The 14,370-nt window shown below is 44.4% G+C and overlaps 1 protein-coding gene across 2 annotated transcripts in view; it reads right to left on the bottom strand.

The window, feature by feature from the left end:
• The window catches only part of fap (fibroblast activation protein, alpha), a 179,839-nt gene continuing 165,469 nt past the window's right edge, over positions 1-14,370 (bottom strand). For both annotated transcript variants that reach the window (XM_072474275.1, XM_072474284.1), the window contains 3 exons: positions 8,633-8,705; positions 8,215-8,288; positions 1-3,019 (listed from right to left, as the gene is read on the bottom strand). In XM_072474275.1, the coding sequence (XP_072330376.1) occupies positions 2,921-3,019; positions 8,215-8,288; positions 8,633-8,705 (246 nt within the window). In that variant the 3' untranslated portion in view covers positions 1-2,920. The remainder of the gene's footprint in view (positions 3,020-8,214; positions 8,289-8,632; positions 8,706-14,370) is intronic.

The raw sequence follows: 14,370 nt of genomic DNA, 5'->3' as shown, positions 1-14,370 counted from the left end.
TTCTGAGTGACATTATTCTTTATTTTTAATGTGACACAATGATTTGGTTTTTTTTACATTATGTTAAACATTCTGAATAAAATTCACATTAAACATTTCAGCAATCCCCTGGATATTGCACTGGTGACAATACAGTCAGTGCAAGGACTTTTTTTTGTGCAAATATTAAGTCCTGAAGGAGGGAGGGGTTCCTGCATGTTCTTTTCATGAACGAAAGAGCCAACATAATGTTACAATAATGGTGCAAATTTTAGTTACAACGTGGTGCATCTTCAAATCTAACCAAAGTGAACTACCCAATAAGATCATATAATTAAAGCAAACCGCAAGAAACCTTATCCCCACTGCACTGAGCACAAGGTTCTGAAACGTGAAAATATTACTAATACATACATATATTAAAATCAATCAAACTAATTTTCACGAGAGGAGTTTGTGCTCTGATTGGTTAGCACTCAGACACCAATCTCTGGTAAGGTACAGTAATTTCAGAGCAGTACCTCAGACATTTTGCGTTACAAATTGATAACCCAGCCATTTTTGTTGGAGATATTGGAGATGAAGCATAACACATTTGTACATAATTCCCCCATCTATTATTTTCATAGAGATGTTAGGAGATTTATTTTCAATGGGTTAATGCCACTAATGAATAACAGATAGAGGAATGTGATGGGAATATGGCAAGCATCTGTCTACTCATGTTGCCAACAGTAAAGCCCAGGCTACAACCTATTAGTGTGTATTTTGCACTTTAATAAATTACTTCAATCTTAATATAGGATTTAAAAAGTTTCAAATCAATATAGGGTAATGATTATATTATCTAAACATACTATTTCTATGTTGAAATTGTGGCACCTCAAGTTTAATGTGAATAATTATGCACTGTTTCATACTTTAAAGCCTCTATTCCTTACTCCAGCAAAAATAAAGTATGGTCCCATATTGGAGCTCTTGTAAATAACACACCAAGGAAAATGAAAAAGTATTAAAAACCACAGCCCTTAAAATCCACATCCATGTTAGAATAATCTCACTAAAGCTTCGGTTAGAGTTTGTTGAAAGAGCCAGCCACAAGTCAAGACCTGGTCAGGTTCCTACCATATTTTTCCCAGAGTTTCCTCTGTGGTCTATTGAATCCCAATCATACTCATTGCTGTAAGGGAATGGTCATAGTTTCTTTGTCAAGAGTTTTCAGTGATAAAGTGAAGTATACATGGTTAGATCAGATGATGGACATGAAAGTGGGGTCCACTGGGGAGTTCAATTTGGGATCGGGGTCTGAATCCCCAGAGACCAAAAGTGACTTTAAAACACAGATGAGGAGGAATTTCTTCAGCCAGAGGGTGGTGAATCTGTGGAACACTTTGCCACAGAAGGCTGTGGAGGCCAAATCACTGAGTGTCTTTAAGATAGAGATAGATAGGTTCTTGATTAATAAGGGGATCAGGTGTTATGGGGAGAAGGCAGGAGAATGGGGATGAGAAAATATCAGCCATGATTGAATGGCGGAGCAGACCCAATGAGCCGAGTGGCCTAATCCTGCTCCTATATCTTATGGTCTTATGGCTTAAAAAAAAGTGTCACCTCCTTGAGAAAGGGGCTGCGATAACCTTTTTTCAGGAGAGGGAAACACCCTGCGGATCATGCCAGATTTTCCAATTTATTGTATGTTAAGGATGCACAGAGAATAATTCAGGAGCATGCCATAGCCAATTAAGAAAGCAATCCGAACCTTAGAGAGCAACATGAGTTTCCAGAGAGCACAAGCCCAGTACAAGTGGATATTTCCTGTTTAAATGGCTGTTAAAGGGCTTAACATTAATATTATCCACATGACATAAATTAAATGAAGTTTCACTAACATTTACAGGCAAACTGAGACCTGGAACCCACTACTTGAAAGGGTGATGAAATCAGATTCCATAGGAGCTTTCAAAGGGCAACTGAACATATACTTGAAGAGGACTAATTTGTAGGGCTACAGGGGAAAAGAATTGGTAAGTTGGATTAGTTTGTATAGCTCTTTTTAAGAGCCAGTATTGTCATACTGAATAGCCCTCTTCTGAAAAGTAAAATTCAATGTTGGGAGTGACTGCAAGTGATACCACGTGGAATAGGACTCAAAGGGCCACCTGTTTCAAACTCTACAGCTGAAAGTACAACAAATGTGAGCGTAGTGTAACCAGCAATTATTATGACAATAGACAACTTTTTCTATTAGCCTTCCAATAGTCCTCCATGCCTTCTAAAGGCAACTTAAGCAATATGACACGTCTGAAAGTGGTCGAGCTTTCAATAGAACATGGATCAGAGAGAAGTACAACAGTGAGGTATTGATTCTCTGACATGTACGGTCATTGAGCACAGCTCCTGGCTGGGAGGGGGGTGGGAGGGATCAATTAACTTATTCTCCAATGAAACTTCAAAATACCAGTTGCAAGCTAATTCTTGCAGGAACATCAGCTGTGACTGACTATTTTGCAAATTAATGGCAAATTACAAGGGAATAAACCTTGCATAAAGTAAATATTGTTATTTATTGGCATGAAATATTGCATAATCACAGAAATGTTACAGTGCAGGAAGAGGCCATTTGGCCCATCATGTCTACACTGGCTCTCAGATTGTTCAATTTTATTTTGTTCTTCATGAGACCTGCAATTTTCTCAGCATTTCTGCAGCAATCTAAAGTGCAGTGTTTGTTTGAAATAATTAATATTACCAATTGGAATGAGTACCAAAACGGTAATAACCTCAGATATTGAGGTTTTTTCATTATTTTGGAAAGAGCAAAATGAAACACGCTTTAAATACCTGAATTGTTATACTTTATTAACACAATGCTTGAAATTGTAGCTCGATGAGAACAGTCTCAATGTTTCCTCTTGTTTACTTAAAAATATTTTCTGCATTACTAATTGAGATGAAAACATTGTTTTAGAAAATGTGACATATGGATGTACACATGGCTGTAGGCAAGGCCGGTTAGACCATGGTCCTTATCTGTATACCACTGAAAGATAAAAGAAAATGATAATAAGCATTTATTTTGATTTGAGATTAAAATACATTTTTTTGAATTCTATCAACTGCACGCAGAGCAGGCTTTTTTGCTAACATTCTGAAATTATTACTAATTGCCTGCATTTTTTTTCATGTCATAGCCTTTCCTGGTTAAAGTTTGGCGGCACGGCGGCACAGTAGTTAGCACTGCTGCCTCACAGCTCCAGGGACCCGGGTTCAATTCTGGCCTCGGGGGACCGTGTGGAGTTTGCACTTTCTCCCTGTGTCTGCGTGGGTTTCCTCCGGGTGCTCCGGTTTCCTCCCACAGTCCAAAGATGTGCAGGTTAGGTGGATTGGCCATGCTAAATTGCCCCTTAGTGTCCAAAAGGTTAGGTGGGGTTGCTGGGTTACGGTGATAGGGTGGAGGTGTGGGCTTAAGTGGGGTGCTCGTTCCAAGGGCCAGTGCAGACTCTATGGGCAGAATGGCCTCCTTTTGAACTGTAAAATTCTATGATGTTGCTGGCTAAGCTATTTCCTTTGTAATCCTTTTTAATGCCTCGTCTAAAATCTGAAAATTTTAATATTCAATATTTATCTGAGGGGCCTGAAATGTGCATTTCCGTACCCTTGTTGGGGAATTGCATGCTGCAGTATAATTGTATTCCCTCAGTGCCATATCCTTACCTCCAACCTGCTCTCCCTTCAGGTTTGGCTTGTGGCTTGGTGAATGGGATTGAAAGAGTCAGCTCTCTTACACTTAGATTGATTAGTATTTCCTCTGCCCATTGCATTATTATATTCTTGTGAGTGCAATATTTACGGTCCTCCCCAGTTATTCCTAACAATACCTTACTCATTTTAGAACTACACTGGAACATAGGAACAGGAGCACAGCATTCAGCCCCTCAGGTCTGCTCCGCCATTTAGTACACCATGGCTGATCTGTATCAATTCCTTTCAAAACCCCATGATCAGGGGCTGGTTTAGCACAGTGGGCTAAACAGCTGGCTTGTAATGCAGAACAATGCCAGCAGCGCAGGTTTAATTCCCGTACTGGCCTCCTTGAACAGGCGACTAGGGGCTTTTCACAATAACTTCATTGAAGCCTACTTGTGACAATAAGCAATTATTATTATTATTAATAAAATCAAATCAGGCTTAATCTTCTGTAGTCTAGGCCTTGCCATCTTTCTGAGGCTTCCATTGTCCTTTGTAAAAAATGTTGCCTAGAACTGTACGCAGTCCTCTAAAAGTGATCCGACCAGTGCTTTGCGTAGCTGGAACAAAATTTCCTCTCCTTTTTCTAAGCCCTACAATTATACAAGCTATTATTTCATAAGCCATTGAGAGTATTTTTTTGTACCTAACTACTATATTTTTGTGATCTGTGTCCAGTTCATCTTAGAACCACCACTGTTCCCAGCTTTTCACCATTTAAATAATACTTGAATCTTTTTGCTCTAAAATGGATGACCTCAGACTTTCCTGCACTGAAATCCAACTGCAACAGTTTCACCCGCTCAATTAATCTATCAATGTTCTTTTGTAATCTTACACTCCTGTCTAAAGTGCACACAGTGAGCGGGATTCTCCGCAATCGGCGCGATGTCCGCCGACCGGCGCCAAAAACGGCGCGAATCAGTCCGGCATCGCGCCGCCCCAAAGGTGCGGAATCCTCCGCATCTTGAGGGGCCGAGCCCTAACCTTGAGGGGCTAGGCCTGCGCCGGACTGATTTCCGCCCCGCCAGCTGGTGGGAAAGGCCTTTGGTGCCCCGCCAGCTGGCGCAAAACTGACTTTGCCATGCGGCGCATGCGCGGGAGCGTCAGCGGCCGCTCACGGCATCCCCGCGCATGCGCAGTGGAGAGGGTCTCTTCCGCCTCCGCCATAGTGGAGACCATGGCGAAGGTGGAAGGGAAAGAGTTCCCCCACGGCACAGGCCCGCCCGCGGATCGGTGGGCCCCGATCGCGGGCCAGGACACAGTGGGGGCACCCCCCGGCGCCAGATCGCCCCGCGCCCCACCCAGGACCTCGGAGCCCGCCCGCGCCGCCTTGTCCCGCCGGTGGGACAGACATTCCAGCAGCGGGACTTCGGCCCATCACGGGCCGGAGAATCGCCAGGGGGGGGCCCGCTAACCGGCGCGGCGGGATTCCCACCCCCGCCGAATATCTGGTGCCGGAGAATTCGGCAACCGGCGGGGGCGGGATTCACGCCAGCCCCCGGCGATTCTCCGACCCGGCGGGGGGTCGGAGAATCCCGCCCAGTATCACCAATCATTGTCAAACTTGGATATATGGTTCTCTATTGTGCTATGTCATTAATAACAATGATGTGGAGATGCCGGCGTTGGACTGGGGTGGGCACAGTAAGAAGTCTTACAAGACCAGGTTAAAGTCCAACAGGTTTGTTTCGAATCATCAGCTTTCGGAGCGCAGCTCCTTCCTCAGGTGAATGACAATTAATAACAATAGTTGAGGCCCAGACTGTGATAACCCACTCGTCACATCCTTCCAATACTCTTCCTCTCCATTCCCACAACCCAGTAACCCCATACAAAACAACAAAGAACAAAGAAATGTACAGCACAGGAACAGGCCCTTCGGCCCTCCAAGCCCGTGCCGACCATGCTGCCCGACTAAACTACAATCTTCTACACTTCCTGGGTCCGTATCCTTCTATTCCCATCCTATTCATATATTTGTCAAGATGCCCCTTAAATGTCCCTATCGTCCCTGCTTCCACTACCTCCTCCGGTAGCGAGTTCCAGGCAACCACTACCCTCTGCGTAAAAAAACTTGCCTCGTACATCTACTCTAAACCTTGCCCCTCTCACCTTAAACCTATGCCCCCTAGTAATTGACCCCTCTACCCTGGGGAAAAGCCTCTGACTATCCACTCTGTCTATGCCCCTCATAATTTTGTATACCTCTATCAGGTCTCCCCTCAACCTCCTTCGTTCCAGTGAGAACAAACCGAGTTTATTCAATCGCTCCTCATAGCTAATGCCCTCCATACCAGGTAACATTCTGGTAAATCTCTTCTGCACCCTCTCTAAAGCCTCCACATCCTTCTGGTAGTGTGGTGACCAGAATTGAACACTATACTCCAAGTGTGGCCTAACTAAGGTTCTATACAGCTGCAACATGACTTGCCAATTCTTATACTCAATGGCCCGGCCAATGAAGGCAAGCATGCCGTATGCCTTCTTGACTACCTTCTCCACCTGTGTTGCCCCTTTCAATGACCTGTGGACCTGTACTCCTAGATCTCTTTGACTTTCAATACTCTTGAGGGTTCTACCATTCACTGTATATTCCCTACCTGCATTAGACCTACCAAAATGCATTACCTCACATTTGCCCAGATTAAACTCCATCTGCCATTTCTCCGCCCAAGTCTCCAGACAATCTAAATCCTGCTGTATCCTCCGACAGTCCTCATCGCTATCCGCAATTCCACCAACCTTTGTGTCGTCTGCAAACTTACTAATCAGACCAGTTACGTTTTCTTCCAAATCATTTATATATACTACAAAGAGCAAAGGTCCCAGCACTGATCCCTGTGGAACACCACTGGTCACAGCCCTCCAATTAGAAAAGCATCCCTCCATTGCTACTCTCTGCCTTCTATGGCCTAGCCAGTTCTGTATCCACCTTGCCAGCTCACCCCTGATCCCGTGTGACTTCACCTTTTGTACTAGTCTAAAAAATAACCTTTATTGTCACAAGTAGGCTTACATTAACACTGCAATGAAGTTACTGTGAAAAGCCCCTAGTCACCACATTCCGGCGCCTGTTCGGGTACACAGAGGGAGATTTCTGAATTCTCAGCTGATATGGGAATTGAACCTGCGCTGCTGGCCTTGTTCTGCATCGCAAACCAGCTGTCTAGTCCAGCTGGTTTGCGATGCAGAACAAGGCCAGCAGCGCGGGTTCAATTCCCATATCAGCTGAGAATTCATCCCATCTAACCTTCTTGGACACTAAGGCAATTTAGCATGGCCAATCCACCTAACTTGCACATCTTTGGACTGTGGGAGGAAACTGGAGCACCCAGAGGAAACCCACGCAGACACGGCCAGAACGTGCAGACTCCGCACAGACAGTGATCCAAGCTGGGAATCGAACCTGGAACCCTGGAGCTGTGAAGCAACAGTGCTAACCACTGTGCTACCCTGCCGCCCTATGTTCATGCTCCCTTTCTTGAGAATCCACAAAACCTATTTAAGGCTGCGATCGACAGAAATCGTGATCTCTCAGGGAATCAAAAATATGGGAAGTGGGAGCTGATGCAGAAGCAAAGTGGAATTAAGATCAATGATCAGCCATTTCAATCGTGGAGCAGGTTTGAGGGGCTATATAGTCTACTCCTGTTGCTATTTCTTATGTTTTTATGGAATATATATGAGGAGGGAATCTATGCTGAAACAGTAATGAAGCTAGTTAGACCATAGCTTAAGTACTGCGTACAGGAAATATGCAATTGTACAGGAGTAAGTGCAGAGGAGATATACAAACATGTTGCTGTGTTTGGAAAATTTTAACTACAAGAAAAGACGATGGGCTGGGAGTATTTTCCTTGGAATAGAGGAAGTTGAAGGTAACTTATTGAGGCGTATAAAGCTATGAAGAGCCTTGGTAGAGCAAACAGGGATTACCTATTTGCTTCAGAAGAAGGTTCAAAAACCAGCAGGAATCTATTTAATGTGATTGGTAGAAACTAGAGGGGAGATGAGGAAACAGTTTTTCACCCATAGAAAGTAGGCACCTGAAACTCATTGCCTGAAAGGGTGATAGGGGAAGAAACTCCCCTAGGGAAGGGTGATAGGGGAAAAAAGCACATTTAAAAAATACTTGACATCTAATTGAAAAGCTGTGATCTGCAGGGCTATGGACCTAGTGTATGAAGGTTTGGAATAGGCTGGACAGCCCTTTGACAGCTGACACACACATGATGGGCTGAATGGCCTCTTTCCGTGTTGTAGATTTTCTATGATTTACATGAAATTCACAACTCATGGCATATCTCTTGATTCCCCTGAAATTGTCAGCCATTAGAAAGCTGGGTGTCATCACCTGTCCAGCAAGAACCAGCCCAATATATTCTATCAGTTATATTTTATAGTTTAATACAAATAATTTCTACAAAACGAATAAGCCACAAAGCACATGAATGGCATTTTATAAATCGGAGAACCTTAACGTACCATTGTTTGGAAATCTACTTGTTTATCAACAAGGGCCTTTGAAATCTGTGCTGCTTGCTGGAAATGGACATTATCTGAAAAAGAGTGTACTAGTGAAATTATATTCCAGTCTGCTTGATATGTTAAAGCTAAGGCAAACAAGTTGCATTAGCTGTAAGTGATAATCCCAAATGACACATTCAAAAAACATGGCACTGAAATCTTTTGGTAAGCATTATAATGCATTAAATTGTACAAATATGCATTCTGTCAATATATACAGACAATTACTCAGATGTTAAATAGGATGTCTAATGTTTCATAATGAAGTATTATTGCTTGCTCAGTATTTGCTCTGCAGATTGGTTTCCGATCTGCAGTTTAAATATAACTATGATTTACTTAAGATATCGGATGATCCAGAATCTACCAAGCTCACCATCTGCTGTTCCGTGGATGAGGAGGTAATCAACAAGTCTGAAGTTTTCAGCTCTTTCCATCACAGTAGAATTCTGGAAAACATTTTATAGAATTACAGGAAAACTTCTCAGTGGGAAAGTGATGACTAAGCATAAAATATTAGAGGATTACAAAAGGCACAAATTAAAAACAACTGAAATTAAAATATGCTACTTTTGCTTGAAAACATATTTTAATAAACATTAAATTGAGGGGCGATAGATATAAGACAGATGTCAGAGGTAGGTTATTTACTCAGAGAGTAGTAAGGGCATGGAATGCCCTGCCTGAAACAGTAGTGGGCTCGCCAACACTAAGGGCATTCAAATGGTCATTGGATAGACAAATGGACGTTAAGGGAATAGTGTAGATGGGATTTAGAGTGGTTTCACAGGTCGGCGCAACATCGAGGGCTGAAGGGCCTGAAAAGCGCTGTAATGTTCTATGTTCTATGTTCTATTTTATTAAGGCATTTATAACATTATAATAATAAACAATACAAATACAAATATAAACATAGTGCAAAAACATCTCTCCATCTCTCATTAATCCTGCCTACCCTAAACACCCCTTTTATTGCCTCTGCTGACAGTTTAGCTTTTCCCGGAGAAGTCGATAAACAGCCACCTCCGGATGAACCCTAATGTTGACCCTCTCAGGGCAAACTTAATTTTCTCAAGTCTGAGAAACCCAGCCATGTCGCTAACCCAAACCTCTGATATCGGGGGCTTTGAGTCCCTCCACGCTAACAATATCCGTCTCCGGGCTACCAAGGAGGCAAAGGCCAAAACGTCAGCCACTCTCGCCCCCCTGGACTCCCGGATCTTCCGACACTCCAAAAATCGCCATCTCTGGGCTCGGCAGCACTCTTGCTTTTAGCACCGTGGACATGACATCTGCAAATCCCAGCCAGAATTCCCTAAGCTTCAGGCATGCCCAAAACATATGGACATAGTTTGCTGGCCCTCCCGCACACCTCGCACACCTGCCCTCTAACTCACAAAACTTGCTCATCCGGGCCACCATCATGTGTGCCCGGTGTACCACCTTGAATTGTATAAGGCAAAGCCTGGCACATTATGAGGACATGTTGACTCTACTCAAAGCATCCGCCCACAGACCCGCCTCTACCTCCCCCCCCCCCCCCCCCCCCACCCCAGCTCATCTTCCCATTTACCCTTCAGCTCATCTACCAGAGTTTCCTCCAACTCCATAAGCTCTTTGTAGATATCTGAAACCTTCCCCTCTGGGGAAACCTTGTTCCCACACCGATCCCCCCCTTCCTGATCATGACTATATTTGCCGCCCAGTAGTAGTTATTAAAGTTCGGCAGTCCCAGCCCACCCACCCCTCATCTCCACTCCAGCAGCACTTTCTTCACTCGCGGGGTTTTACCCGCCCACACAAAACCAGAGATCACCCTACTCACCCGTTTAAAAAAGGCCTTAGGTATAAAAATAAGGAGGCACTGGAAAACAGTCAAAAATCTTGGGAGGACCGTCATTTTTGCGGTCTGTACCCTCTCCGCCAGTGACAGAGGGAGCATGTCCCACCTCTGTATGTCTTCCTTCATTTGTTCAACCAGCTGGGTCAAATTTAACTTATGTAGCTGCTCCCATCCTGTGCCACCTGAATTCCCAAATAACGGAAACTCCCTCCCACCACTTTAAACGGCAACTCCTTCAGTCTCCTCTCCTGCCCTCTCATCTGGATCACAAAAACCTCACTTTTACTCATATTCAATTTGTACCCCGAAAACCGGCCAAATTCCCCTAAGATCCACATAATCTTCCCCATCCCCCCTAACGGGTCGGAAATATATAGAATATATATTGATCCTGAAGCGGGAGAAGGACCCAGAGCTATGCGGGTCATACAGGCCAATCTCCCTAGAACCATAGAATCATAGAATCCCTACAGTGCAGAAGGAGGCCATTTGGCCCATCGGGTTTGTACCGACCCTTTGAATGAGCACTCTGCCCATTTACAAGTGTCCACTCTAACTTTCCCCGTAATCCCATAATCTAACCTGCACACTAAGGGACAATTTAGCATGACCAATCCACCTAACTCGCATATCTTTGGAGTGTGGGAAGAAACCGGAGAACCCGGAGGAAACACACGCAAACACGGGGGGAAGATACAAACTCGACATGTGAAGGGGTTGTAATGGTGTGTGTCAGTGGGTTCTGAGGAGCAAGCACGAAGATCAGGAGCGAAATTCTCCATCCCGCCCCGCCACATTTCTGCCCCGACCCGCCGGCGGGATTCTCCGTTACACCGGCCGGTCAATGGGGTTTCCCATTGTGGGGCAGCCCCACGCCGTCGGGAAACCCCCGGGCGCCGGCAAAACAGAGACTCCCGCCGGCGGAGAATGACGCCCCAGATGTGGGGGGGGGCTATTATTATTATGAATGCATGTTCTGAGTTCATAATTTGGTTGGCAGTTTACAGAGGCTATTAATAGATTATTTGCCTTTGATGTGGCTCTGAACAGAGGATGTTGTTATGTTCTAGTGCAGGGACAATTATTGAGTCGGCGCACCAAAGTTCTAGACTAGTCAAATTTATTATTGTATAACAAACTGTGGGTTGGAAACGAATACAAACTGGAACAATCACAAACACAACTAACCACAACGATTTCTCCTACAGACTCCCCCTAGCTTACAGTGTCACATCGTATAACTTGCCTGCCACCTAGTGGTCAGAGGTCAAACATATTTACATGTACAATTGCTTATGCATATCACAACATCCCCTTTCCTCAATAAATATTATATGTGATATGCATAGCACAATAATTTATATCATGTAGTTTTATTGTCCGATTACAGATTCAGTCTTTCAGATTTCTTTCTATGCTTTGTTGATCTGCTTCGCTTCAGTAGATCTGATGAATCTGATTGACAGTCTTGCATTTCTGTAGGTGCAACTGGCATGACCACATCACTTTTCAGAACTTCAGACTGTACGATGATATTTGATCGTCCTCTGGTTGTATTGGTTTTGAAGAACATAAGTTTTCATAGACATTGTCCGCTTGCAGTTGAGCAACAGGTTGTTTCACTTTCACGAATGCCCGTCTGTTTCTCCTTAGCACCTGTCCTTGCTCCATGGTTACAGTGTAAGTTCTCAGACCTATTTTCTATAATACCGTTGCACATTCTGACCAGCCATCAGGATCCTCCACTCTCACAACATCATTCGGATTTAAAGGTTTCAGAGCCCTGGTTGAATTGTCATAGTACCTCTTCTGCTTCTTCTTTTGAGATTGCAGCTGATTCCTTACCTTCTCATTTACTCGTTGTTTGGTATGGCATGGCAGAGTTGGCCGTAGCTTTCGAATCATCAACAGTTCTGATGGCGACAAGCCACAACTTAAAGGTGATGCTCGACAGCTGAGCAATGCTAGATATGGATCACCTTTTCGGTAATTGAGAGACTATCTGCACATCTTTTTATGCTTTGTCATTGGACTGAGGATACAATGGGCTTGAGGTTACATGTCTGAAGTCATAATGCTGTGCAAATGCCTTCCATTCTTTCCAATTGAAACACGGACGATTGTCACTCATGACGGCCTGAGGAATGCTATGACGTGCAAATATTGCATTTGTGTGCTTAATAACACAAGCTGACGACCTTGACACTGTGCCACTTCAGGATAGTTTGAATAGTAGTCGACTATTAACAAATATTCTTTATCCCCAAGGTATAATAAGTCTATCCCAACCTTTTGCCAAGGAACTGACACAATTTCACCCATCTCCATCAGTTCCTTTCCTTGTCGATATTGGTATCGTTGAGAAGTGGTACACTTTTCCACCATTATCTGTATATCTTAATTTATTCCTGGCCATTATAAAGTATCTTGTGCGCTTCTCTTGCATTTCTCGATTCCAAGGTGACCCTCATGAATCTCTTGCAGTATTCCTTTGCGCAGAGACTGTGGAATAACGATTCTCTGTTGTCTGAGTAGCAAACCATTTGCTACACTTAGCTCTGATTGTATATGATGATACTTGGAACATGAACCGTTCAGCCATCCATTGTGGAGATTGTCTATCACCATTTGCAATACTTCATCTTTTTCTGTTCCCGCAACAATCAGTCTTGACTTTGCATCTGAGACTGGTAGTGTTTCTGTCATCATATTCACATGAACTTGCACATCCTTTCCCATGGAATTGTCATCCAGCGCTGCTGTAGCTCTGGATAACGCATCCGCAACTGCAATGTGCTTACCTGGTGTATAGATCAATTCAAAGTCATACCTCTGAAGTTTCATCATCATCCGTTGAATGCGAGGTGACATCTCACTAAGATTTTTCTTGACAATGACCACCAAAGGTCTGTGATCTGCCTCTACAACAAAAGTAGGTAGACCATACACGTAACTGTGGAATTTCTCCAATCCACTGACGAGACATTCTTTTTCAATTTCAACATAATGATACTCAGACTCTGGCATTGATCTGGATGCATATGCTACTGGTTTTCAATCACAACCATTTTCCTATCGCAGCAAAACTGCACCCAGACCATCCTTTGATGCATCTATTGAAATCTTGGTATTTTTGTTTGGTCGAAAAAGTTAGAACTGGAGTTGTCGGTAGAGCTGTTTTTAATGTGATCCACTCTTTTTCATGTTTATCAGTCCAAGTGAACGTATTCACTTTGTTTAGGACTTCTCTAGGACTTTTTGTTTAGGACTTCTCGATTTCGGCGGCGTGAGAGCAGCTGGTTAGTCAATTTCAGCGGGAGCATTGCGGAAGGAGGTTGCTGGGAGGTAAGTCAACCTTTAAAAGCACTTCTCTTTGCAGGGGCAGGCCAGTCGATTTCGGCGGCGTGAGAGCAGCTGTTTAGTCAATTTCAGCGGGAGCATTGCGGAAGGAGGTTGCTGGGAGGTAAGTCAACCTTTAAAAGCACTTCTCTTTGCAGGGGCAGGCCAGTCGATTTCGGCGGCGTGAGAGCAGCTGGTTAGTCAATTTCAGCGGGAGCATTGCGGAAGGAGGTTGCTGGGAGGTAAGTCAACCTTTAAAAGCACTTCTCTTTGCAGGGGCAGGCCAGTCGATTTCGGCGGCGTGAGAGCAGCTGGTTAGTCAATTTCAGCGGGAGCATTGCGGAAGGAGGTTGCTGGGAGGTAAGTCAACCTTTAAAAGCACTTCTCTTTGCAGGGGCAGGCCAGTCGATTTCGGCGGCGTGAGAGCAGCTGGTTAGTCAATTTCAGCGGGAGCATTGCGGAAGGAGGTTGCTGGGAGGTAAGTCAACCTTTAAAAGCACTTTTCTTTGCAGGGGCAGGCCAGTCGATTTCGGCGGCGTGAGAGCAGCTGGTTAGTCAATTTCAGCGGGAGCATTGCGGAAGGAGGTTGCTGGGAGGTAAGTCAACCTTTAAAAGCACTTCTCTTTGCAGGGGCAGGCCAGTCGATTTCGGCGGCGTGAGAGCAGCTGGTTAGTCAATTTCAGCGGGAGCATTGCGGAAGGAGGTTGCTGGGAGGTAAGTCAACCTTTAAAAGCACTTCTCTTTGCAGGGGCAGGCCAGTCGATTTCGGCGGCGTGAGAGCAGCTGGTTAGTCAATTTCAGCGGGAGCATTGCGGAAGGAGGTTGCTGGGAGGTAAGTCAACCTTTAAAAGCACTTCTCTTTGCAGGGGCAGGCCAGTCGATTTCGGCGGGAGTGGAGCTGGCTGGTTAGTCAATTTCAGCAGGAGCTGAGA

This window comes from Scyliorhinus torazame, chromosome 2, assembly GCF_047496885.1.
Source record: "Scyliorhinus torazame isolate Kashiwa2021f chromosome 2, sScyTor2.1, whole genome shotgun sequence".
Lineage (NCBI taxonomy): Eukaryota > Metazoa > Chordata > Chondrichthyes > Carcharhiniformes > Scyliorhinidae > Scyliorhinus > Scyliorhinus torazame.
The sequence above is the reverse complement of the archived record's forward strand: the minus strand, read 5'-3'. Positions and strand labels throughout refer to the sequence as shown.